This window comes from Lepidochelys kempii, chromosome 14 (assembly GCF_965140285.1).
Source record: "Lepidochelys kempii isolate rLepKem1 chromosome 14, rLepKem1.hap1, whole genome shotgun sequence".
Taxonomy (NCBI): Eukaryota; Metazoa; Chordata; order Testudines; family Cheloniidae; genus Lepidochelys; species Lepidochelys kempii.
In genome coordinates this window covers 14,581,100-14,607,811 of record NC_136393.1, presented here as the reverse complement: position 1 = coordinate 14,607,811, position 26,712 = coordinate 14,581,100, and the positions used below count along the sequence as shown (strand labels likewise).

General features: G+C 46.0%; 2 protein-coding genes and 3 non-coding genes across 5 annotated transcripts in view; 2 read left to right on the top strand and 3 right to left on the bottom strand.

The window, feature by feature from the left end:
* LOC140897648 (5-hydroxytryptamine receptor 3A) overlaps positions 1-15,470 on the bottom strand; it is a 33,150-nt gene extending 17,680 nt beyond the window's left edge. The window contains exon 1 of the mRNA XM_073310528.2: positions 15,193-15,470. The gene's annotated coding sequence lies outside the window, so the exon portion shown is untranslated. The remainder of the gene's footprint in view (positions 1-15,192) is intronic.
* TRNAR-UCG (transfer RNA arginine (anticodon UCG)) lies at positions 7,016-7,088 on the top strand. The gene has a single exon. It is a non-coding gene; the product is annotated as a tRNA-Arg (tRNA).
* TRNAR-UCG (transfer RNA arginine (anticodon UCG)) lies at positions 14,164-14,236 on the bottom strand. The gene has a single exon. It is a non-coding gene; the product is annotated as a tRNA-Arg (tRNA).
* Positions 15,464-15,536, top strand: TRNAR-CCU (transfer RNA arginine (anticodon CCU)). The gene has a single exon. It is a non-coding gene; the product is annotated as a tRNA-Arg (tRNA).
* Positions 15,537-20,340: 4,804 nt separating this feature from the next.
* On the bottom strand, positions 20,341-26,467 carry MRPL58 (mitochondrial ribosomal protein L58). The gene is made up of 6 exons (XM_073312155.1): positions 26,227-26,467; positions 24,827-24,863; positions 23,479-23,538; positions 22,587-22,669; positions 21,419-21,588; positions 20,341-20,559 (listed from the first exon to the last, which is right to left on the bottom strand). The coding sequence occupies exons 1-6, from the start codon at positions 26,410-26,412 to the stop codon at positions 20,475-20,477; spliced, it is 621 nt and encodes a 206-aa protein (XP_073168256.1). The 5' UTR covers positions 26,413-26,467; the 3' UTR covers positions 20,341-20,474.
* Between the last annotated feature and the right edge of the window lie 245 nt (positions 26,468-26,712).

The window sequence follows — 26,712 nt, the reverse complement described above, 5'->3', positions numbered from 1 at the left end:
AAATGATTAGGGGACTGGAACACATGAGTTATGAGGAGAGGCTGAGGGAGCTGGGATTGTTTAGCCTGCAGAAGAGAAGAATGAGGGGGGATTTGATAGCTGCTTTCAACTACCTGAAAGGGGGTTCCAAAGAGGATGGCTCTAGACTGTTCTCAATGGTAGCAGATGACAGAACGAGGAGTAATGGTCTCAAGTTGCAGTGGGGGAGGTTTAGATTGGATATTAGGAAAAACTTTTTCACTAAGAGGGTGGTGAAACACTGGAATGCGTTACCTAGGGAGGTGGTAGAATCTCCTTCCTTAGAGGTTTTTAAGGTCAGGCTTGACAAAGCCCTGGCTGGGATGATTTAACTGGGAATTGGTCCTGCTTTGAGCAGGGGGTTGGACTAGATGACCTTCTGGGGTCCCTTCCAACCCTGATATTCTATGATTCTATGATTCTATGATTCTATGACAGTTGGAGGAGCCTGTCTCATCCCATCAAGACCCGCACTAATCTAGTCCATTGTGTTATTTCATATTTGCTTTGTTCCCCCCAGATCTCCACGTGTAGTTCAGCACTTCTGAGAGGTACAGCTAAGATGACTTACACCTCCTCCGTAATTCCCTGTCAGCTGGAACACTGGCTTCATGAATGTATTTTATTCAGGTAACTTATTTGCTGACGGGACGCCCTAGGTGAACACATTGCTTTACAAAGCACTTGCAAGAAAAGGCTCCCTACTGACAGAACCCTGACACTGGATACGGATATTCAAATGGAGGTAATCAAACACCAACCCTGCTTGCTTAGGAGGTTTCCGGAAGTTGTTCCAGCTTGCTCACGGCATCTCAGCAGTTTCATAGCCTTGAGGAAAGGGTGGAGGGGTTTCTTCTTCAGCTGCATTAATAGGCAGGTCTCCAATACACCCATAATCATTAGGACAAAGACACCTATGAAAAACATCACTGCAAAACAAGACCAAGACAATGTGCTTGATAAACTCTCTGCCCTTCCTTCCTCTAGATCCATGGTTCTTTCTACTGTGGGCTTCTGCTTAATAGAAGAAATATAGTGCCCCAAGTCCAGAAACTGCTCTGAATAGGGACTTATAGTATTACATCTCTACTGCAGTGGCTACGTGTTCCTCTTCTTACTATCTCTGAATAGGTGGCATGTTTGTATTCTGCTCTCTTCCTTATATCCAGTGCATGTCAAATATAAAGTGACTTTTACTCAATAAAGACAAGTACCTATTATGGGTGGGTCATCGGAAGAAGTGGGAAGAATGTCCTTAAGAATCAGAGCTAACACACTCTCCAATGATGAGTGACAGCTGGAAGCTGATGTTGTCCTCATAAGAGCTGCTGCTGAACAAAATAGTCATATCCAGTAAGTAGAGAGCACATGATGGGAAGATAAGGTTCAAAACGTATAAAATGGGTCGTCTCTTCATGGAGATCTGGAGGGAACAAGGCAAACATGAAATAACTGAATGGCCTGGACAAGTGCTGATCTCAATGGGATGAGACAGACTCTTCCTCCCTTGGTTGGAGTCCATGCTATCAACTCAAAGGAGAAAACAGGCCCCAGTGGGCTTCCTATCCTCTGGTACAGTCCATGCTTCAAGTGCCAGCCATAAATACTCGCCTTGATCCTATCCCCAGCTTTCTTTCCTTGCTTCCTTACCTTCATTTCCTACTTGCTCCCTGCCCTCTAACCCCAATTTCCCCTCCTTTCATAATCTGACCCTTCTTCCACCTGTCCTGCTAACTCTTCCTTACCTGACCATCTATTTCTACCACCTACTTGCAGCCACATCACCTTACCCCCTTTTCCCTCATTTTGGGTCGAGCCCTGTGTTATTCTACCCACTCTTGCTATTTTCCTGCCGGTATTCTCTGTATGAATATTCATGCACATGTGCCCACTGAATACATAGGCCCTCACTTGTCTGTTTTTTTTTCTTCTACTCCCCTAAAGACGCACATTGAAACTGGAGCAGACAAAAAGGTCCATCTAGTGCGGTGAGCTGTCTCAGAGTGGCCTATACTAGATCTCAAAGGAAGATGAAACTGCCTTAGACCATATCCTCAGCTGGTATAATCAGGGTAGCTCCATTTATGTCAGTGGAGCTATAGCAATTTGTACCTACTGAGGATCTGGACCCATAACTGTGTAGTTCTATATCATGAAGAATTCCTTTTTGGTACCAGTTATGAAGGACTCCAGCGACTTGCCAGCATTAGTATCTGACCCTATATGCTCCTATGAGAGCTGTACTGTCAAAGGTCATTTTGCTAAAGCATGATCTGGCTTGCATCATAGATTGCTTTGGTTCCACTCTCTTGTTGGCCTTCTCTCCTGCATTGTCAGGCGAGAGATGCTAGGAATGTGGCAATGGAACTAGCAGGAGTTGTCTTGGGCACATGTGCTGCTGGATTTGTGAGACTGCTGTAATTCTCCCATTTAGACATGGGAGTTGCCTATTTTCCCCTATGAACTCCTTGTAGAACACAGCACTTGGTATGAGCAGTAGATCGTGCTCTTTCTTGATTTCGCTCTACAGATCTACATTGTAGGGGTCAGGCAGACGCTGCAGAGGTGACACATTCTGAGACCTCCATTTAGAGGTATGTAACTTTCATTTTTATCAGATCATTCTGTTTTGAGATTTCAGACTCCCACAAAGTTGCTAAGATAGCAATACTAACTCTTGGATGTAAGCAAATAATATACATCTCCCTGGACCTTTTGTTAAAATACCTGTACTTTATAAAGTGCTTTGCCTGGTGGGGAATGTGTATTTGTAATTGTGGGGGTTAGTCCTGTAAAGTTGACTAGATTTTGCTTGGATTATGTTTTTAGTTTTTGTATCTGAGCCCTGATGTTCTGAAGGGTGTGTTTATGATAAATCAATGAATGAAATCCAGTATATAGTGTGTGCAATACACTAATGATGCAATACCTCATAGATGATCCCAGTAAAGACTTCCTCCTCATCCTCTAATCTGTATAGTATAAATGTTTATGTTTGTGAACTTCCATTCTCCATTGGTCAAGTGATAAAGTTTGCTTTTTTTATTCACCTCATCTGTTGTCTGATTGGACCGGAGAATTAGGTCTGTTGCTGTTTGAGGAAAGAAAGTGAAGACAGAGTGGTTTAAAGGTCGTTCCTTTCTCCGTACAGGGATTTCAAATCTGTTGCCATAGTCCAGGTGTGTATTCAGAAGGAGGGAAGAGAAGGTCAAGATCACCCACCCACCCACCCTTGGTGGGAAAATTGCATCTCTTGCCCAAAACAGAATTAGTTGTATACTTGGAGCTTGATTCTTACTCCAGGGTAAACTGGGAATAACTTCATTGAAATCAATGGAGTTATACCAGTCTGAGATCAGAATCCAGCCCAAAGGTCACTGCTTAATGGGAACAAATGTCTGCTGACAGTAGGAGTTTCATAACTCCATTGGTCTTGGATATTTGGTTAAATTCTGTCTCCCATCTTATGGCCTGGATCCAAATCCTATTGAAGTCAGTGGGAGTCTTTCCACTGATGCCAGTAAGCTTTAAATTAAGCACTTAGAGGAGCAGTTGGCAGTGGCTGTCTCTTTCCTGTGCTTCCATAAATACTTGGGAGTAGCTACTATCTGGCCCTCATCTGCACAGACTCACTACGGTGGCAATTGTGCAAATGGAGCACACTGGTTGTTAGTGAGACTTTGCAAAGCTCTCACGTGCCTGCCATGGTCCCTCTGACTGTCTCTGCATTCTCTGGTTTGTTGTTTCATGTGGAAGATCCTTCCATGCTGAACACGACTGCTCCTTCACTAGTTTATTGTCTCACAAACACAGCTGCCTCATATGCCTGTATGTCTGAGGTTCAATTGGATATGTGTGTCTATATGTAAATATACAGTGTGTGGGGTATAAGTGCCACAGTGGAGCCAGGCTCTAGTGCAGCCTCTGTAGCATTTCCCCCCCTGTCTCCCCGAAATCCTCGGTATTTGTAAACCATGGAGCCAAATCCTGCTTCTGTTAGGTCTTGGCAGAGCTCCCCAATGGGGGACCCCACGCCTAGAATGCCCACGTCTCTGTCCCAGCTAGATCTTGGAGGCTGAACTTCCTCACTCCTCCCAGCTGCAGCAAAGGAGGGGTACAGATCACCGGGGGTTCCATGGCTTGATCCCTCTCCACGTTGCGCGGCCAGCCCTCCATGGGCTGGGAGCGGGATGAGAAGGTGCCCAGCCAGGAGTGTCTTCCCCTGTAGAGGCTGATCTAAAGGAGAAGCAGATGGGACTAGCCTTTTCTGCTCTCCCCCTCGGCCTGGGTGCCTTGGAAAGATGAAACTAGCCAAACAGCTCATGCATGGCCAAGGTTAAACTGAGTGCTGCTGGAAAGGAGGGTGAGTCCTAGGAGGACCATAAACTGGTACATAATGGGCCAGATTCCATCCCCCAAGCCCGGGAGTCAGTGTCCTAAAACCCAAGGCGTGAATTCGCTGGGCTAGGATGGGGCAACCTCACCCAGCAGAGATGCTGGCAAAAAGCCCACCCAGCAGAATCAAACCTCCCGGGGTGCATGTCTTGAATACCAACACCCCCACAACAGCTGTGCAGTGAAAAAACCCTAAGTCATGTGACTAAAAGGCTGGATTGGCTTTCACAGCTTCTGGTTGCTTGGTGCATAGGCGAAGTTGTTTTCATCATATGCAGCAGTGGTTCTCAAACTTTTTTTCCCCGTGGACGACTTGAAAATTGCTGAGGGTCTCGGCGGACCACTTAATGATCTTTCCAAATGTTGTTTGTACCGTTAGCTAACTATTGCAAAGCACTTTGGATAAAAGCACTGTTTCAAAAAAAAATAATAATTAAAGATTTTTTATTTTACAAATAAAAGCACACAACTCATATCTTAACATCAGTAGTCTTACCTTTCTAATGCAATGGATGTGCCTTCTCTCCGCCACCGTGGCAGCCCCTGAGCTGGGGCTGGGAAGGAGGGGGGGTCTCCCTCACCACAGCAGCCCCTGAGCTGGAGTGGGAAGGAGGGAGGGTCTCCCTCACCACAGCAGCCCCTGAGCTGGAGCTGGGAAGGAGGGCAGTCTCTCCCCAGCAGCAGCAGCCCTGGAGCTGGGGAAAGTCACCTCTTTCTCTGGCCACTGCAGCCCTGCATGTCCCAAATTCCCCCCACTCCCTCTTCTCACCCCACTGCCCCCTCCCTCCTATTCCCCCAAAGGCTACCACCTCACATTACGTGTGCGTCTTCTCCAAGGTCCAGGCACCTAATTAGTGGAGACACACCTGCACACCTCCACTAATGAGGTGTGTGGCCCTTCATTCTCTCATGTGCCGCCTCCCAGGCATGCACCTTAGGGGGAACGATCTGTGGACCACCTGAATGGAGCTCGCGGACCACTGGTGGTCCATGGACCACAGTTTGAGAACCTCTGATATACAGAAACAACGCGGAGTCCGGTGGCACCTTAAAGACTAACAGATTTATTTGAGCATAAGCTTTCATGGGTAAAAAACCCACTTCTTCAGATGGATGGAGTGAAAATTACAGATGCAGACATAAATATACTGACACATGAAGAGAAGGGAGTTACCTCACAAGTGGAGAACCAGTGCTGACAGGGCCAAGTCGATCAGAGTGGATGTATTAATTCATTTGCAGATTTAACACCATTAATTTGGGCTTGAATAGGGACTGGGAGTGGCTGGCTCATTACAAAAGCAGTTTTGCCTTTCCTGGAATTGACACCTCCTCATCTATGTTGGGAGTGGGCTACATCCACCCTGATCGACTTGGCCCTGTCAGCACTGGTTCTCCGCTTGTGAGGTAACTCCCTTCTCTTCATGTGTCAGTATAATTATGTCTGCATCTGTAATTCTCACTCCATGCATCTGAAGAAGTGGGGTTTTTACCCACAAAAGCTTATGCTCAAATAAATCTGTTAGTCTTTAAGGTGCCCCCGGACGCCGCGTTGTTTTTGTGGATACTCCCTAACACGGCTATCCCCTGATACTTCTGACACACAGGATTCAAGTTTGGTTCAATAGCGCTCAGCAACCCCACTATACACCAGGCCAGGGCTGCTGGGCCAATTTGTATCTGCTCCTCTCTCCATTGAGGGACCCCGATGCCGGCCCACCCCCTTGGCTCTGGGGGCAGAGTGTGGACACGGGCCAGCCGGCTCTGAGCCCTGGGACTCCTGCCAGCCTGGGGTATCCATCCAGGGACCTTAGAGACTAACCAATTTATTTGAGCATGAGCTTTCGTGAGCTACAGCTCACTTCATCAGATGTTTACCGTGGAAACTGCAGCAGATATAAAGTCTGCTGCAGTTTCCACGGTAAACATCTGATGAAGTGAGCTGTAGCTCACGAAAGCTCATGCTCAAATAAATTGGTTAGTCTCTAAGGTGCCACAAGTACTCCTTTTCTTTTTGCGAATACAGACTAACACGGCTGTTCCTCTGAAACCCATCCAGGGACGCAACTGATGCGGGATCTGGGGCTGGCGGAGGTGGGATGCAGCCGTGTACTGCCTGCTGCTCCGGGCGGAGGAGAGACAGCCTGGGAAGGAAAAATCCCCGCAGAGCCGCCGGGGCGGGGACCGCGGCTCCAGGCGAGGCTCCCGCAGCTGCTCCGTGTCCCGCTCTGGAAGCGGCGGTGGCTGCAGAGGATGCTCTGGGCACGGGGAGGGGAGACAGAGGGCGGAGCAGAGCAAAGCCGCCGGTCGGCGGGGGACCACACCGGGCAGCTGCGCCCCCGCCGCCCCAGGCTGTTTGCCGGCCAGGCGCCCCTTCCCCCCGGAATGCCCCTGCAGACCAGGCACACGGTGGACCACTCTGCACCAGGGCAAAAATGTCTTCCCTGGTTTCCTGGACAAAGCTGGGCGCTGGGAGAGCACGTGGGTGGGTGACTGGACAAGCTGCGTGTGCCAGAAGCAGGCCTGGGGCTCTGTATTGGCCTCTGCGGTGCAGGTGGCAGGGATGCTCTTTCCTAGGATGTGCCAGGATCATAACCACGGTGACCGCGTGGCCTAATGGATAAGGCGTCTGACTTCGGATCAGAAGATTGAGGGTTCGAGTCCCTTCGTGGTCGGTTGGCTTTTTTTCCCCCTCGGAGAAATGTCCTTTGCAGAACCAGCCTTTGCCCATGCAAAATTAGCTGCTGAAGGAGCGTTTAGTGCACCCAACTGATCTCAGAGGCGCCACTAGAAAGCCGCGCTTTATGCATTGGCATAAGTGGAAGGCTAATCCCAGTGAAGTTTTATATAGGGTCCTAGTTTGAATTACAGAGCCTAAGAGAACAAATAACACACTGTCTTCCTCTGTAGACCACAGATCAGAACTTTCTGATTTCTTCCTTTCCCCTCGGAAGTTGTTAAAGAAGGATGGACAAGCATTAGTTAGCACCCATGATGGCAGGAAAGGAGACATCAGCTTTAGTTATAATGAAGGAAGATGGTGGGGTGGAGAGAGGACTCCCACCAAGACAGGTTTGCAAGAAGGGGGAATCTAAGAAGTTTGGGACTGTTGCCAATGAAAACTACATGACTTCTAGTTCTATGCATGTGCCGCAGACCCATAATAGTTCATCACTAAAGATGAAGGGTTGGCAGTGCATTTGGGTAGACCCACTCTAGCCCAAACTCTCCACCTTGGGAAAGTCCCATGTTGGGTAGCCCGCTGTCCTGTTTAATTTCTTTGGCACAGTGCCTCTGACTGTAATGCCTTCATCCCTAAGGAGTATTAATTAGCATAGAAAAAGTATGAAGCACACTCTGTTGTGCACTTTTATAGGTCCTCAATAGAGAGCTGAACTTTCATTGTAGCCTAACTACACCAACATGATCACACTTCAAAAAACCATTTGGAGATCAACTGGGGACCTGGGCAATCTCTGTCAGCCCCAGATATCCCAGATCAGATATCCGTGAAAACAGCAAGTAAAAAATAAATGTGTCTGTTGGGTCAGGGAAGGCAAAGTACAACACTGAGGTTTAAAAAAACAAACCACCTGGGCACTCTGATTTTAGGGATATTTCCATTTATCATTCCCAGACACTGGTTTCCTAATGGACACCCAGATTTCTATGTCCCACTTAATAGAATAAAGCACTAAAGATCATGTAAGTCTTGAAGCTCCTACAGCACTACAGCTGCCCTCTGAGTGACATTATCCTATGGAATAAGTGTTGGGCTTTCAGACCTGGTGCTGCATGAGGATTAGTGAGTCAAGAAAGGACGATGTAAACTGGAAACTGGCTTGTGTGTCTTGTCTGTAAAAATCCTTGGTCTATGTAAATAGCAGGGTGAAGCAGAGTGTCCTGAGGGAATTGTTAACTTCAGGTCCATCTTCCCCCCCCACAAAAGATACTTTAACAAGTAAAAACTAAAGGCCACAAAAACAGACCTGTAAAATAAAAACTGGATGGAGCCAGTGGGGCTGACAATGAAGAATAGATGACAGGAGTAGACAGGAAAAAATAATTTTTAGCAGGTCAGAAACTGGGACTGGATGGCTGGGGGATCACTCAATAACTGCCCTGTTCTGTTCATTCCCTCAGAAGCATCTGGCACTGGCCACTAACAGAAGATAGGATACTGATCTGATCCAGTATGGCCGTTCTCTTATTCTTAGGATAAGCAAAAATGTATTAAGTTGTCATGATTTATGCATGAGAATGTTTTAATTAGGGGGTTAGAGTACATAGGTACACAGATGAGGTAACTAGGTAAACTGAGTCTGTGCAAAATTTTGGGACAAGGGATAAAATATAGGTGATGGACAATAGAAGAGTAGAGAAGACCAGAGATTTGGAGAATTGCCCTGTCCCCAGGAGACTTAACTTGTTCAATGATCTTTCTTGCCTGACCTGCTTTAGTACGTATTCATAGGTGACAACAGCATGGTCTTAAACCGTACAAAATAAAGGCTAAAATAAACTGTTTAAGCCTAAATTGAAATGGATCTTGTTTTTCACCCAACAGCCCCAATCTTTAGGGTAGGGTTGGAAGGACTGGGTCTATTGAGGCCCCAAAAGTCTGCGTGCAAGTTCTGAGCTGAGGCTGTCATGGACTTGTATCCATAGAAGAGACCTCTTTTTGTGGGGTGTGAAAGGACTGCTCCCACACAAACCTTTCCCAAAGCATCCCACATTTCTGGAGGTTCAGTTGGTGTGACACTATACCCCATATTCTTCATAGCAATATTATGAGTATGGCATAATCATGATGTATTTCATGCAAGATAAGTATGTGAGATATCATTGAAAATGTTTCAGAGTAGCAGCCGTGTTAGTCTGTATCCACAAAAAGAAAAGGAGTACTTGTGGCACCTTAGAGACTAACAAATTTATTTGAGCGTAAGCTTTCGTGAGCTACAGCTCACTTCATTGGATGCATGCAGTGGAAAATACAGTGGGGAGATTTTATATACACAGAGAACATGAAACAATGGGAGTTACCATACACTCTGTAACGAGAGTGATCAGGTAAGGTGAGCTATTACCAGAAGGAGAGAAAAAAACCCTTTTGTAGTGATTGAAAAGGTTATGATTTACTGAATATGTTGATCCTATTTGTATGCTTGGATCATTTTTGTATCTGAAGTTAGGAATATTGACTGTGTATTTGTATTTCAGGTAGTTATTCCTGGGCAGCACCCACTAGGCAAAAAGCTCTCAGTCTAAATGACTGGCTGGCAAGGGCCCATTCAAGTTGGATGGCCCATCAGGGGAACACTTGGCTCTGAATGGACCATGGAAGACACCGCTCTACATCTAATGGGCTTTCCTGTAAACATTCTAACTAAATTATGGGTAATGGCCTCTGCTATGACTAAGTGAAGCAGCCATGGGCATGTGACTTGCCCATGGACTCTACAGGAACATGTGACCAGGTCACCTGGTGCTGGACTCCATCGTGGGATGTCAGTGTTCTTCCACAGGCTGGCGTGGGACCCAAGCTTGGAGACAAAGGGTTCCCACCCTATGCAAAAGCTATTTAAGGCACGGGAGTGACATAATCATGGTTCTTCACCGACTCCCCACTCAAAGAAAGACTCCTGGAAACACCTGAGGGAACAAAGACTGAACTGGGGGAAGTGCTGGACCCAGGCTAGAGGGATTTTTAGCCTGTGAAAGGAACACCTGGGGTTTTTAAGATGTAAGCAAGTGCAGGCTGCTTGCATCATCATTTAGGATGAGAATTTTCTACTTGTATCCAATCTCTTTAGTATATTAAGCTTAGTTTGCTTATTTTGTTTGTTTGCTAGGTAATCTGCTTTGATCTGTTAGCTTTTAAGTGATTATAAGGGACAGCAATCTTTTGTAGTTCATGAACTTATTTTTGCTTTGTCTAAAACCAGCGTGTGGGAGTCATAACTTGGGCCAGAAAGCTGTTGCATATCCTTCTCCACATTGAGGGAGGTGGCAAATTGCATGAGCTTACGCTGTACAGACCTCTGTGCAGTGCAAGATGCTATAATTTTGGGTTTATACTCCAGAGGGGGGTGCATGCCTTAGCTGTGCCTTCCCAAGCAGGGGCTGGTTAAGGAACCTCTGTGTGTGTAACTACAGCTGGATGGGTCTCTACCTGTATGTATACTGGAGCCTGGGAGAGGGCTTGGCAGGCTGGTCACTGCAGTACAATGTATAGGGAGCCCAGGCTGGTGGGTCAGGGGGTTCAGTGATACCCCAGTTCCAGGTAGCAGCCCAGGGGAACCTGTTACAGTTGGCTCTACAGAGATAATTAAAACTGATGATGTTGAGGAACTTCCTGTTTTGTTTTAATTGTTCTCAACATAAAGCAGAGGTGCACATCTCTGGTTTATTTCTTCTCCATTTAACTTCAGTGACTGGATAGAAATTCCCCTCCTAACCACAGTTGACCTGCTGCTGGCACAATTGCAGAGCGGAGGCTGGGTACTGGATTTCACTGAACACTGGCACATGCATAGCTGGAAACCAGTCTGGCTAACCTTTGTGTTAGTATAGGTAAAATAGATATTAGATTATAAGAATATGTTTAGTGTTTGAAGTGCTTGTAGGGTGCTGCACATGTTAATCTTTCTTAACATCAGTACCCCATGTTAAGGTTATATTAAGTGTTTGTGTTGAATGGGCCCTACCCAGCCTATCATTTAGACTAGTGATTTTCAAACTACGGGTTGCAACCCAGTACTGAGTCACGGAATCTAAGGCACTGGGTCACGGTGGCTCTGGTCAGCACCGCCGACCGGGCCGTTAAAAGCCCTGTTGGTAGCGCCCGGCTAAGGCAGGCTAGTCCCTACCTGTTCTGAAACCATGCTGTACCCTGGAAGCGGTCAGCAGGAGATCCAGCTCCTAGGCAGGAGGGCCACAGGGCTTCATGCACAGCCCCTGCCCTGAACACCAGCTCTGCACCCCCATTGGCCGATTCCTGACCAATGGGAGCTGGGGTGGGGGCGGTGCCTGCGGGTGAAAGCTGTGCAGAGCCACTTTCGTGCCTCTGATTAGGAGCAGGACTTGCTGCTGGCTGCTTCTGGGGCACCATGTAGTCTGTGGTGCCAGGAGAAGCAGGAAGCCTGCCTTAGCACCCCGGCTGCACTGCTGACTGGAAGCCGCCCACGGTAAGCCTGCACCCCAGTCCCCACCCAAACCTGGAGCCCCTTCACCCAAAACCCCTCATCCCCTCATGGTGGACCTTTGTAGGGGCTGAGGGGGCACACAGAACCCCCTAGCATGGAGGAAAGGTGATGCAATGTGGCATACAAACCTCACCCAAGGCAGGAAAGAGTTAATGGAGTTGCAATCCACCTGCTCTGCAACACCAGGGAGGTATTAAAGAGGAGATGAGAGCACTGTTCTGCTGCTAAGAGGCAGGTTGGGTGAGCAGGTGTAGGGTGGGTGCTCATGGTGGCTGGGCCCAGGGAGACTATGGGTGGTCGGGTATCCTGGAGGAAAGGGAAGAGTTGGTTTCTTTATGCTTGTTGTGGGCTGGTGGGTGGGAACCCTGGAAGGGGTAGAGCTGTCAGATGCCTAGCTGGAGAGCTACGGAGCTGCAACCTGGGAGGCTTTAGAGAGTGTGTGGAGCAGTGGAGGACCCATGAAGTTGGAGTGGCTGGTGTGCTGCTTGATGCTGTGAGAGGGTGCTCTAGTAAGGCTGTTCTAATCCAGGTGGGAATGGGGGCAGAGGGGCAGACAGAGCACCTGGCATGGGAGGAGAATGGGGGACACGGGAGTGGGTGGAGGCAGGAGATGGAGGATTCTGGTGAGGTGATGAGAAGGGGGTGAATACAGAGCCCCTCTCGGGGGGACCCTGGGAGGGGGGAGTAATAGGGGCACACACAGCTGTGGGGAGTAGGGTCATAAACAACCCCTGGAGGTGGTAGAAGACTGAAGGACCCTGATCTGGGGGAGGGGGGTACACACACAACCCCTGCAAGGAGGGAATTGTGGGGCTTACAGGAAGTCCCTGAAATAGAAGGCAATGGGAGGGTGGCACTTGGGGGAATAGAGGATACATCAAGGACTCTGTGTGTGCAATGATCTCCGCCTACAGAAGCTATGAAGTGTGTGACCACTGACCCTTCCCCCAATAATGTTAAGTTTTGTGTGTGTCTGTCCATCACGCTCAGTCTTTACATGAAAAAAAATTTGCTTTAAAAATGAGACAGGATGTAACCTTCAAAAATCACGTGCAGTGCCTTGAGAGAGTTACAAGTAAAGTCCTCATGGCCAGATCTCCAATCTCCGTGAATGAGGTGGCTAGTGATATAGTTCTGTTGACAGACTCTCTGTTATTTAATATGAAAGCAATGCCAATAAAATGGAACATATAAAATAAAAAGAGGATAGCTTATCCCTGTAAGACAGATGAGATCACTCACTGACTAAATCTACTACATCTTGGTCTGTAGTAAATAAAAAGTATTCTGATATCCTTTCCAAAATAGTTAGTTCTTAAAGTTTTTCAAATAGTTTTATTTATTGTTCCTGGAAACAATAATTAGGCTAAAAGATGCCTTAAATATATTTCAATTAAAATGTGCTCTAACTAAAATGATGACAGAGAGGTTTAAAACACTTGTTTTTTTTTACAATTATGAAAGCAACCCTTCACTCTAGAGATGACACTTGAACCCCTAATCCCTAGGTTTGGAAGCTAGTGCCTGTATTAGGCCACTAGAACTGGGTGAAAAGGAGTTTGCATTATTTGCCACTTGATTCCTCATATTGCTCTGAAATATAGTTGCATGAAGATTTTTGTTCTTTCAAGTCCCTTTTCTGCCTTGTGCTGACACTAAGCCCTGTTGGTCCCCTTCTACTGCAAGCAGCTCTTTATCTTTTGCTTCTTCCAAATGCATCTGCAAGAGTCTTTACTCAATTCGTTTTTGGTACCAGGCAACTGCTTTCATACCAGAGTGACAGTGACTCAGGAGCCAGACAGCACATCTTTCCCATAACTAGCTCCAAGAACAATATCCCAGCCCTTTTCTTTTTCTTTTTCTTTTTGACACTTTCACTAAAGAAAGCGAATCACCCTGAGAGTAACAAGCTCATTTCTCTGTGAATGTTTAACTCTGGGTGGGCATTTGGACATAAGCCCTTTTGATTGTACATGGCCTGGCTGGGCATGATCACCTAAGTGTGTAGCACATCTGTGTACGCATTCTCTGTCCTGAAGCTTTCTTTTTCATTATGCCCACATCTGGTGGCAAAATCTTCAAAGGCCAAATTCTGGGTAGTTTTCATGTTACTTCCTTAGACATGCATTTGTAGCAAGACAATGCCAATCGCCTCGTTTTCCCCTCTTATCTTCCTCCCCACCTTTCTATAGAGACACTGGGCTGACATCATGCACTTCTCCCAAATGCATAGGGTTAAATAAGGGCTATAATAATAGGACCTATTTCTCATGTATAGGGGATCAGTTCTGAATGGGTAGAGGAGGGCAGGATGGTTATGTCTGTGAGCTAAACTCTGCTTTCCCTACTCTTCTGGGGAAGCTGCTTTCTCAGCCTGGCATTGAGGGGACCAAATGTGCACAACTGCTTCCTGGCAAATCACACTTCAAAACAATCTCCATGGCCTTTCCTCTAGACAATCTCTTTAACACACTCCGCCTCATTTTCCCATTGAACACTTTGACCTTTCCATGCTAGTTGGAAATTACCGCCATTAAAATAAAATCGACCACGAAGGGACTCGAACCCTCAATCTTCTGATCCGAAGTCAGACGCCTTATCCATTAGGCCACGCGGTCCCATTAGGTAGCGGAAGAGCAGTGATGAGGAGAACATGTATCCTAGCCAGCAGCTGTTACTTGTCGCCTGTATCGGGGATCCTTGGAGGTAAGAGCTGGGGAGTTCCACGTATTTGTAAGAATCCTGCCATGCTAGTGAGAGCTACGCCTGTGCTGCGAGGGAAGCTCACAGTACCTTTTGCATCTCTTCCGCATTTGTACTGGGTGTGGGGAAAAACTCCTCCTCTGAGCCCTTTAAAAATGCATTGGCCATAAAAACAATGAATTAAACCCCAAGCCTGTTTTTAAGTTTTATTTTTCGTTCTAGGCAAACCCTCGTTTGCTTTCAGAGCTTATTTCAGTTCATTTAGCTTTCTAAGAATCAAAATAGCGATTTACACCCTACCGTAGGCTACTCCCGGCTGTGCTCCGAATTGAAGGACTCATTTTCCTGGTGTAACAGTAAACGTGGTTGCTCAGGGTTGTGACAGTCACCCGGCTTCTTATTAGTCAAAGCTCACGGCAAGAAACCGATGGATAAAAATATTGTCCTTGTGACTACCTTTTTTTTTTTTTAAAAGGCGGGGGGGAAATGGAAAGTGACTTCAAACCCATCTACCTCTGTGGCGTGTGCATCCAACTGGCTGGTGCTTTCAGCAAAGCCGCCTTTATTGCTGCCCGCCCTGGGAGTTTTCCCCCAGGCACAAGGTAAGCCGCTGGCCGCGCACCGGCGAATGCAAAGCGGCTCGCTGACTCGCGGGATTCGAACGCGCGACTTCCTGTTTCACACGGGAAGGCTCTTTCCGCGAGACCACGGAATCAGTGCAGTAAGCGCCGGCGCCCTGGGCTAACTAGTATGTGACGCAAAGCGCCGTAGCCGCGCTTGGGCTCGCGCGCGAGGCTTTAGGGCCGGGAGGGCAGCCGCGTGCCCGCCCCTCCCCGTGCCCTCGGGCCCCAGCAGCCAGCGCTTTACTGACCTGTCCCTTTGTGGGCAAGGGGACGTCACGCTAGTCCGGGCAGGCGTTGTTCTTCCGTAACAAGGCCAGGGAAGGAAGGCTGTTTTCCCCGTTGCTGATTTCAGGAGGGGCCGGGGGGCGGGGAGCGCCAGAGGAGACGAGGCTGATGTTAGGGGTTTGTGGAGGACAAGTCCAATGGTTTCTCAGCGGCAGAATATGTAGACTGCCGAGGAGAAATAAAGTTCGGCCACCACAGAGTTAAGGAACAGTGTGAGACGTCTCCTTTCACACAGCCCCAGTGGCCTAATGGATAAGGCACTGGCCTCCTAAGCCAGGGATTGTGGGTTCGAGTCCCATCTGGGGTGAAAAGCTTTTTTCTTTCTCCTGTCTAAAAGTAAACCATATCTCCATCTCTAGGTGGTGTCTAAATTCCATTACTGGCTACAGATTTAAACCGCACAGCATGGTCCTCTTTGTTGCTCTCCAGTTTTCTCAACAGATAAAAGGTAAACCAACAAGGGACTGTGGATCTGTGTAAACAGTTCCTGGCAGACTGATTACCCTTTTCCAGCACAACATAGTATGATGCCAATCACTGTGTCTATGAATTACAAACACTCATGCACATTGTGTAGAGAGTTGTCACTTTGGATGGGCTATCACCAGCAGGAGAGTGAATTTGTGTGGTGGGGTGGAGGGTGAGAAAACCTGGATTTGTGCTGGAAATGGCCCAACTTGATGATCACTTTAGATAAGCTATTACCAGCAGGACAGTGGGGTGGGAGGAGGTATTGTTTCATGATCTCTGTGTGTATATAAAGTCTGCTGCAGTTTCCACGGTATGCATCCGATGAAGTGAGCTGTAGCTCACGAAAGCTCATGCTCAAATAAATTGGTTAGTCTCTAAGGTGCCACAAGTACTCCTTTTCTTTTTGCAAATACAGACTAACACGGCTGTTACTCTGAAACACATCATTCAAGCCCTCTAGGTTTTTTGGGGTTTTTTTATGCTAATCCCCTCTGGTGTGAATTTTTGCTCTTGCTAGGAAAATAGCTCTATTCAGCAGCCACTTTCCATCTTAAAATCCTTTTCATGCAGGTGAGCTTTGCTTTAACCTCAGCTCTCATTTTTGTTGCCCCCCCCCCATTTTAATGAGCATTAAATAAGTTTTCGGTCTTCTTCCGTCTCCCTTCTCTGCAGTGGGGGTGAAAGAGGCAACCAGATCCTCCCTTCACTGAGGGGTGAGGGAAGATGCGTGGCATGGGGTGGCACAGGACCTGGCTATGCCTTGAAGGTGTTCAGGGATTTGGGTGTCCTAGACAGGAGCCTGCGCGCTGTTGAGGTCTCACGGGGACCATGGTTGCTACAGGAAAGCCTGCGAGTTGCACAGCAAGGGGGAACCGTCTCTCTGGGAGGCCCCAGCTGCCTTCCCTGCATGATCCTGCTGTCTCCAGATTGTGTGGCTTCCATCCATTACATCCCTGACGCTTGGGCACTAGGCACAGAAGGACAAAGGACCCTGAGCCCTCGGGGCAGCAATCGCTTCAAAGGGACTAGAAGCAGGGATGCCCTTTTGAAGGGGATGGGCCAACTGCCTCTGGAGAATAGCAGTTTGGGCCTGGCTAGTGACCATGGTAGTCTCAGTGCTATTCCACCAACGCCCCTCGCTGCGCCATTCTAGTAGAGCAGCTTCCTATTTCACTGGTCCTACCCCTTCACTCGGGGCAAAACATGCCTTTAAAGCAGTGGTTCTCAAACTTTTATACTGGCAACCCCTTTCACACAGCAAGCCTCTGAGTGCGCCCCTCATAAATTAAAAACACTTTTTAATATATTTAACACCATTACAAATGCTGGAGGCAAAGCGGGGTTTGGGGTGGAGGTTGACAGCTTGCAACCCCTATGTAATAACCTCGCCACCCCCTGAGGGGGTCATGACCCCCAGTTTGAGAACCCCTGGGCTAAAGCTATAGCAGAGAGAGACCAGTTCCTAGCAACAGGTTTCAGAGTAGCAGCCATATTAGTCTGTATCCGCAAAAAGAAAAGGAGGACTTGTGGCACCTTAGAGATGAACAAATTTATTTGAGCATAAGCTTTCGTGAGCTACAGCTCACTTCATTCTTTCCTTTTTTGCAGTTCCTAGCGCTAGCTCCTTGCCATTTCTGAGCTCAGGGCGCCATCGTGTGGCTTCTTGATTCACTCAAGGAGTTTTGTGAAAACTTTATTCTCTCCTATTGATTTTTTCCTTTTCTGTTTTACATGGACGGGTTCACTGGCTGCTATTCAAATGTGTCCTGTTTTCCATTAACCATAAAAGCAGCAGCCAAGGCATGCCTCTAACAGAGCTCGGGACATAGCCTTTATACCCACAAGGCACTTTAATGGCAACCAAATCAATCGCGTGCGGACATCCTTTACAGCTGAAACTGCCTTTGCTGCTTTTTTTTATTCATTATTTAGACTCTGATAGCGCCCACAATATGCTAGGGGTTTCTACAGCCCTAAGCAAATATAGCTCCCTTGCTCTGAAGTGTTTGTACCCTCACAATTACGGTACTGACAACCACAAATTGTACAAAAAATCATGAGTTTGGCTTTAAAGCAATGTCCTTAAAGCCCCATGGGGTGCCTCTTCTTTGGTTTCTGGGCTCTGAGCCTTTCGTTGACCCTTGCTTCACCTTCTCCAGCTTCTTCCCCCCCCACCAGTCATGAGGGCTATACATTTTTTTTATATTTAACAAAAGCTGAAATTCTGATGTAATCACTAGTTTGCAGGAGATGGGATTGTAAAACACCAAATGTTACTAGACTTGTGATAAAATCACAAGAGCTGGCACTAGTTACACCAGTGTATGTAACTTTATTATAGGTCATTTTTCATGCAAGGATGACAAATACGCCCATTATGCTCTTCTAACCCACAGATACCCACTGTCAGCTGGTAATTATGTTTGCCTTTCTTTAGTGAGGAAAACTTAAGTTACACTTCTTTGCTTGAAAAGCTCATCGAAGTATCAGTGAGAGAAATGTGGCTTTATGTTAACGGAGTGAGCTGTATAATAGCTCCTCTGACTTCAGATCACAGAAGTGAGGGTTCAAGTTCTTGTTGTACTGCAGCAGTCTGGTAAAATGTTAAACCTTTTACGATACCAAACTCACCCTATATGTAAGGAAATATGAAGATGATGCCAGCAAACCTCCTGGGGACTTCAGTGCTGCCCTAGTATTAAAATAAACTGATTTGAAAAGAAGGGAAATAAGATGCAATTAAATCATTCACATCCTGGTTTTACCCAGGTATAGAGTTCATGTATATGCATACATTTGGCTAGAGTAACTTTGAGAAATGGAAAAGCTATGCTGTGAGAAAACAAATGAGTCTGTAGGGAACATACTCTCTCCTAAAATCACTTGAACTATAGCAACCCCACAATCCCTGGTTTAGGAGGCCGTTAGGCCACTGTGGGCACATACAAGTGCTTATCTTCAGTTTCCCTTAGCAGAGTTTGCCACCAAAAGCTATGGAAAAAAGAGCCAGTCAATAATTCATTTACAGACACAATTCCCATAGAAGTGCATTAGAAGAGCGTAAGACTGGGCTCAGCATCTTCTCATTAACCATCCTCTGCATGGATGGTGCGTGAACTGCTTTCTCGGGGAGGCTAGCCCCCAGCTCGCCCCCAGCTCGCCCCCTTCTGCCCAAGACCCTGCCCCTTCCACCCCCTGGCTAGAGGCCAGAGCACTGCCCCCAGCCCTGGAGTGCCAGGAGGGAGCTAGTGGAGTGGAGCCCTGGAGTGCACAGCGGTCTGAGCCAGGGCCACACCACAGGAAAGCTGGAGCCATGTTGAGCGGGAAGCAGGAGGGAGGAGCTGGGGGTGGCGCATGGCAGGGCCACGCCTGCCTGTTTGGGGATGCACAGCCTCCCCCAGCCTATGCTACCCACTGCCCATGATCCCAAAGAATGACCCCAACAGACAGACTCTGTGGAAGATAGTATTTTAGACACATTCATTTGCAGATTTTTTTAAAAAAAATCCCACCTAAAGCATAGCACCTAATAACTCCAGTCCAAGGTCAGGGCCCCCCATTGCTAGATACTGCACAAAGTAGTAGCAAAAGACAGTCCCTGTCTCTGACATCTCTTAAGCAATCATCCTTCTGATGGAATGCTTACCAGGACAATTTCATAACTTATTTCAAAAAGTGCACAATTGTTAATTAACACTTAGGATCAGCAGACTGATAGAATGAGCGAGCTGCTTAAAAAGTAAGTATGAACCAGAATCTGTTCTATCCAAATATGAACTAGATGATTGTACTTTAAATTGGTAGATTAAAAACATAAGAACGGCCATACTGAGTCAGACCAAAGGTCTGTTTAGCCTAGTATCCTATCTTCCGACAGCAGCCAATGCCAGGTGCTCCAGAGGCAATGAACAGAACAGGTAATCATCAAGTGATCCATCCCCTGTTGCCCATTCCCAGCTTCTGCCAAATAGAGGCTAGGACACCATCTCTGCCTATCCTAGCTAATAGCTATTGATGGACCTATCCTCCAAAAAAGAACTAGATAAATTCATGAACCCTGCTATAGTCTTGGCCTTCACAGCATCCTCTGGCAAGGAGTTCCACAGGTTGACTGTGTGTTGTGTGAAGAAATACTTCCTTTTGTTTGTTTTAAACCTGCTGCCTATTAATTTCATTTGGTGACCCACTAGGTATGTGTTATGAGAAATCTAACAAAACCTAACTCATGTATATTCTGTTTAACTAAAGTTTAAATAACGGGATGTAAGGCAAAAAGAATCTCACCTGACCATGACACTTCACCAGAAGAGTTTCTGCTTGTAGCAGAGAAAGACCAGTAACAGCAGCCGAAGCTTGCTAAAGTACCTTGGCAATTACTAATACACTTTTTTTGTTTAAATTTCTGGGCGTGCAACTTTTCTGCTTAAAGGCTAACTTACTTGCTTCCACAGAAGCAGGGATCGCTCTCACACATGAATACAAAAGGGTCTACAGTTGGGGCAGGAGGAATTAAAAAAAAATTACGGCAGAAAAAAGCCTAAGCATTTGGCTTTCTTTTAAAGCATGGACAATTTCTGAGACATTAATATTCTACTGCAAATATTGTTAGTGAAAACCCATTTTACTAAATACAAGAAAGCTCATGTTAAATTACATTTTATTTTTACGTTTTAAGCAAAGACTTTTTTAAAGACCGTTTATAATTTGTGTATCCTCTTCAGTTTCCAGGCCAATGTGTTTAAAAATACAACATCCAGGAATTTTGTTGTTGTCTTCAATCAAAGTCTACCCTCCTGCTTTGTTTTATAGTAGAATGAATTTTTTTCTGTCGCAGTCGTTCACGATTCATTTTTTGCACCCTAAAAACAGAGAAAAGGTGCTTTAAACAGCCTACCCCTAGAAACATTTAAAAACAACTATTATTCCACACTTGTCTTATGATAACACACACCACATGTTCCTAGGTGCTGTACATGCATGCAGGGAGACAATCCCTGCCGTTTGGATATTGTAATCTAAGTAAATTGCTGAACTATAATGAATTATTCATGCTAGGATAGGAGTGGAAAAATTTCATGTCTCAGGGTGTAAATTGATTATCACAGAGGCCAGGAAGGAATTCCAGCCCTTCTCACCCCAAAACAACATTACACACTTGGCCATAGGGATCTTTCATCTTCCTTTAGAGCAATAGTTCTGAACCTGTGGGCTGCTTGTGGCCCAATCGGCATACAGCTGCTGCCCATTGACATCCTCAGTGCTATACAGATAGTCTATATACTGTGTGGATGTGGCCCATATAGCAAATAGAAAGCTGCATATGTGGCCCGCCGTAACAGTAAATAGGTTGAGAACTGCTGCTCTAGAGCATCAGGTATTGGTCACTTGTAGAATGTGGATACCAGATTTGATGGACCAGTGGTCTGAGCAGGTATGAAAAAAGTTGGTGGCTAGCACAGTATAAAGTTACATTAAAACACTCCAGGTCCAGAAGTGATAGAACAGTGCTAGTTACATAGAATGATCTAGCTAGAGCAGCCCTTCCTGATCCATTGCCACCCTGCTGTAGCTTTGCTACAGTCCCTCCTAGCATCACGATAGCCCTGCCGAGGGAAGCCTATCTTTAAACCACCTGCAAATTCCAATTGGATTGTGTATCTGGATTTTGTCAGGATAATCCAAATCTAGTTGAAGTGGAGCCCCATTTTTGTTTTATACCTGGCTATAAGGAGCTGGGAATTCTCCTTGGATACCACACTGGATTTCTGAGTAGCCTCCTTAATCATGTTTCTGATTTTTTGCAAGCAATCTGCCAGATTCTTCATTTGGTAGCGACTCACTTCAGAGTTTATGATCAGCTCGCCAGATTTATTTATTTTATTCTTGTGCTGGGGAGAAAAAGAGAAAATACTTGACCATGAACACTGTTACAAATGTATCATTTACTGGCACAGAAGCTATGATAGATATGGCAATGTTCCACAAAATCTTGGGGAAATCTATTGAATTAAGTTTAAATAGCTTTGAAATCCATTGTATTATAAATACAAAATGTATGTATTATTGTGGGATTGTATGTGACTTCTTTCGGGGACACATGTGGCCAGCATCCGCCCCGGGGAAGTGTTATGAGCTTCAAAGGATTATTTTAAACAATGTGCCAGACAAGAAGGAACTTTTGGGACAAACATGGTTAAGTGGGTTTCCTAGGAAATAATGGTGTAGAAAAGAATGCAAATTCCAGCCTCTGGACCCAATTTTTTGAAGCTAAGCCCTGAAGAAAGAACCATAATCTGATGCATTACCTATGCACGGTCTCTGAGGATCAAAGACACAACCTGCATAAAGGAAAGGCTAACCTATGCATGTGTGTGCTAGGTCTAAGCTGTTATGAACTTGTAACCACAGAAAACCCCCTCGTGGGGTCTGAAGGTCTGATCACCTGCCAGAGCCCTTGATGAAGTTGGGGGTGATCTCTAGTAAGCTTAGAAGCATGTGTGTAGGTTTTTAATGTCTTCTTTGCAATGCTTTCACTTTAAGAATAAATGTGCTGGCTTGGAAAGGACTGTTCGGTAATTTATAACTGTGAACAATTATGCTGTTTATAGCCTCTGAGGAGAAAGCAAAGCAAGCCTGCTTAGGCAGTCTGACTTGCTAGGGAAATCACAATGTAGGTAGGGAACTGTGCAGCCTGAAAAAACTGAAGTCCGGAGAGAGAAAGATGCGGGTCTCCACCCAAAGGAGGTGATGGCTGAGGAGCTGCAAGCCTAGACTGGGTGCCCTAGCCCATGAGCGGAAAATACAAGTGCAGTTGCCCTCAACTGTGACAGAAGGTTGTAAAGTTAAACAAAGTGGTTGGAATGGGAAGGAAAAGGTTGACAGTTACCATCACTGCTATTTTCTGCCTCACATCTTCTGCAATCCAATCTGCTGATGCCAAATGGAATCTAACTTCTGCCTTACTATTCACTGTGATTGGAAGACAGAGAAGGGAATGTTTAATTCATCTCATGCAATCCACATTAAACGCAGCTGGTGATTAGATTGCCATGATGATTCTCATTTGAGTGCGCAGCAGGATCACAGCAGTTTCTTCTTTTTACACCCTTTTCCTGCTCTTCTCGAGCCACAGTTAAAGAAAAACTCTACCTAGGTGTCTCTCTGGACCTCACCCCACTATCTGATCACCAGGGCGTTATCAAATAGCATCTAACTGCTACTTCCAATTACAAAGACTAAATCGCTTAATACTTAATTAAAAAAAAATTATCCTGATATTTGCATTTATAAAAAAAGTTTTCCTCCATATGTTGTTAGTAATTCCTTAGTTAACTGGAAGTTGGTGTATTTTTTTTTAATCTGGTTTTAAAAACTCTGATTACTTTTTGCATGTTTTCTCAGCTTGTATCACGAAAACAGACTAGTTAGTTTCACTTTCAGGTTCTCGTGCATTGCAGAGCTGCACAGTTCAAGTTGCAAACACTGAAGAGACCTGTTTTTGTTTAAACAAAATTGTTTCTATTGGAATAAAAATAAATTATTAAACATTTCTACTGGTCTTAAGTTTTGCAATGACTTCTTTTTACAACACTTAAATTTTGGGTTAAGCTTGGCAGGTCTTAATGTCCCTTTAAATGTCTTAACTATAATGAAAAATGAATAACAAGCAGAAAGCCATTCTCAAATTTGATTAGGATTTTTAAAAAGCATTGGAAATCCAAGTTTTCAGGTTGTTGTACAGTCTATATATTTTTAAATCCATAGAATATTTTTTGTACCTTTATTAACATTCTGGCCTCCGGGTCCACTGCTCCGGCAATAGGATATGGACAGACAATCTAGAAGACAAGAACGCAGGAGTACTTAACCCCACAGCCAGATCTACAACTAATCACACAGTAAGAAACTATCTAAATCAGTGTCTCTCAACCTTTCCAGACTACTGTACCCCTTGCAAGAGTCTGATATGTCTTGCGTCTAGTTTCACCCCACTTAAACTACTTGCTTAGAAAATCAGACATAAAAAGATAAGTGTCACAGCACACTATTACTAAAAATTGCTTACTTTCTCATTTTTACTATATAATTATAAAATCAATTGGAACATAAATATTGTGCTTACATTTCAGTGTATCGTATAGAGCAGTATAAACAAATCGTTGTCTGTATGAAATTTTAGTTTGTACTGACCTTTTTATCTAGCCTGTTGTAAAACTAGGCAAATACTGATGTACCCCTGGAAGACCTCTGCATACCCCTAAGGCTATGCGTACTCCTGGCTGAGACCCCCTTAAGTGACGTGGGGATGGGGGAGAGAATGCAAGTTGAAAGTTGAGATGGCCAACTCACAATCCATATTGACTAGTTCTGGTAGAGTTAACAGACAGCTCCTCAAGTGGAAAGGTAGCTGCAATAAATACAATCCTCTGAGGTATTTGACATTTCTATGTGTAAACCCACTGTTTTTTTGCAAGGAAGCATGCTTACAGATTAGATAATCCGTTAGGGCATGATCTAAACCCTACTGAAGTCAGTGGAGGGGGTTTTGGACCACTACTTTATTGCTGTTAATCCCCAAAATGAAAGTTAAAGAATTCCATCTTATCCCGCCCCACCAAAATACTTTTCTTGCTCAGGTTCAGAAAGGCTTTAACCATTATAGGCAAGATTTTCAGTCTCATTGCTTTATATTAAAATACTTATCTGCCATATGCAAGTCATTCTAAATTTTAATTGTCCTTCTGCATTACATTTCCTCCACCTATCCCATTTTCTATCATCAAATATCAATCATCATATAGCCTCTCTTCCAGCTCTTATAGCGTACAAAATAAACTCAGGATTAATGCAGTTTGTCAGGTTCCTCCCCTCTCTTCTTTCAGTCATCAACACACCTTGTGCACAAAACTTATTCTATGATTAATTCCTTACGTTTATGGAGAACCTTTCAATGCTAATGGAAGCTGTAGAAATTAATACTTTGCTAATGACTTACTACTTTGCTTTTTGTTGTTTCTGCGCAGGTAACTGAAATCTTTTAGATTTTAATTGATTTACTGGCAATAAAACCCCACTGAAAGTAACTTGGACAAAGAAAAGGCATTTCCTCTTATATGCTAGACTTACCCATAGGAATATCAGGAGAAGTTTGTTTTGTCCCATCCTATAAAATACACACACACACAATGAAACAACTGCCGTTTGATGCTCCAGAAAGCATTTTTGCAATAAAGTCAGTCTCCAGAGCACAGTTGAGAAGAAAATATAATTACAGAAGCTATTGCTACATAACTACTCTATCTTTCAGAAAACGACATGTTCGAAATTGCTTTGTGAAAACATCCCTGTAATCTGTTGTATATCCTGGACCTAGAACTATTCTTTTATCTAGTGTATGCATCTGAGAGTGGGTTGCTGCAGAGGCCTGGTTTATAATTCTCATTTTTGCACCTTTCACCTGTGGTATCCATGCTGGATATTTTCCTCTTTCCCTTGTGAACAGATTAGCTCATGTTGTCTCACACAATCCTGCTCCATAGGCTCTTTCCACACTAGCTGTTTTTATGGTCTATTTTAGGCATTTGTAATATGCCATCCAGACATCTTGTACTAGTACAGCCTCACCTTATCCCTCTCCACTGCTCTCCCTTTTTCCATAAGGAAGCTACATGTCACTTGATGTTTTTTCAGCTTCCCACTGGAGACTGACATCTTTGCCAAGACAGACACCACAACCAAACTATCATCACCAAGGATGCTGTTACTCTCTTTTTATCTTCGGCCTGGTCTACACTGCCACTTTACAGTGCTGCAACTTTCTCGTGCAGGAGTGTGAAAAAACACCCCCCTGAGGGCAGCAAGTTTCAGTGCTGTACAGTGGCAGTGTAGACAGTTCTCCCAGCGCTGGGAGCTACTCCCCTCATGGAGATGGGTTATTTTACAGCGCTGGGAGAGAGCTGGGAGAGACACCCCTGGTGCCGGCAGCGCTTTAACGTTGCTAGTGAAGACAAACCCCTTAGAGTCTTCTGTTTTTTGTTGTTGAGGTTCTGCTCCCTGTAAACCCCAGCCCAGAAACAGGTCCTCAAAGTAACTTCTACAGCCAGGAGACATCATATGAAGCTGTGCGGCAAGGCTGTTTCTGTAGCACAGGATAATGTCATGGGGCAATGGCCCAGAGGGACCATTCTGAAACTACCCCACAGGCACCACGTAGCTGCTAAAGGGTGGTTTGCTTTGAATAAAACAAGGGCCAACAACAGTTGCATATAATTTGACATCGCCTATTATTTGCTGCCCCTACATCCCACATTGCACTCAAGCCACGCCCATCATCTTCTATTACTATCAGGCCCCACCCACGGCAGTCTGACCACGCCTCTGTCCCCTCCCACTTCTATCAGGCCCCACCCATTGCACTCAAGCCCCACCCCATTCAATTAGATTCCACCCGTTGCAATCAAGCCACGCCCCTCAACCGCTGGCCGCGCCCCTGCCCTGACGTTCCGCCTCCTCCCCGCCCTACGCACTTGGGAGCCCTCCGCGGGGTCGCTTCTGGCCTGCTCCAGATAGAGCCTGTCCAGGGCGTATTCGCTTCGGAACTCGGAGCTGGGGGCGGCGCCGGCGGCGGCTCGGTGTACGATTCCGGGCGGGGTCCGGGCGGGAAGCAGCGCCGGCCTCGCCCGGCAAAGGCCCCGCAGCACGCGCGCCGCCATCTTGGGCCCTTTGCGTGCACTCCCCTTAGGTGTCCGCCGTCTGGCCGGGAAACAGCAACTGCGCTGTGGGGGTTCCGGGGCGAGTTCCCCCCGGCCCGTGCTGCTGTGAGTGCAGGGCTGCGGTTTGCAGGGTGGGAGCCGCTGCGGACGCTAGGGGCGCCCACGCCGCGTGGCGTGGGCCCAGCGCTCAAGAGGCCTGGTTGCGTGGGGCTGTCCCGCTGACCCCCAATAGCCAAGCCCCTGCCCTATGCCTCCACACCTGCCCCTACACAGGGGGCTGCATCGTCACTCGCTCAAATT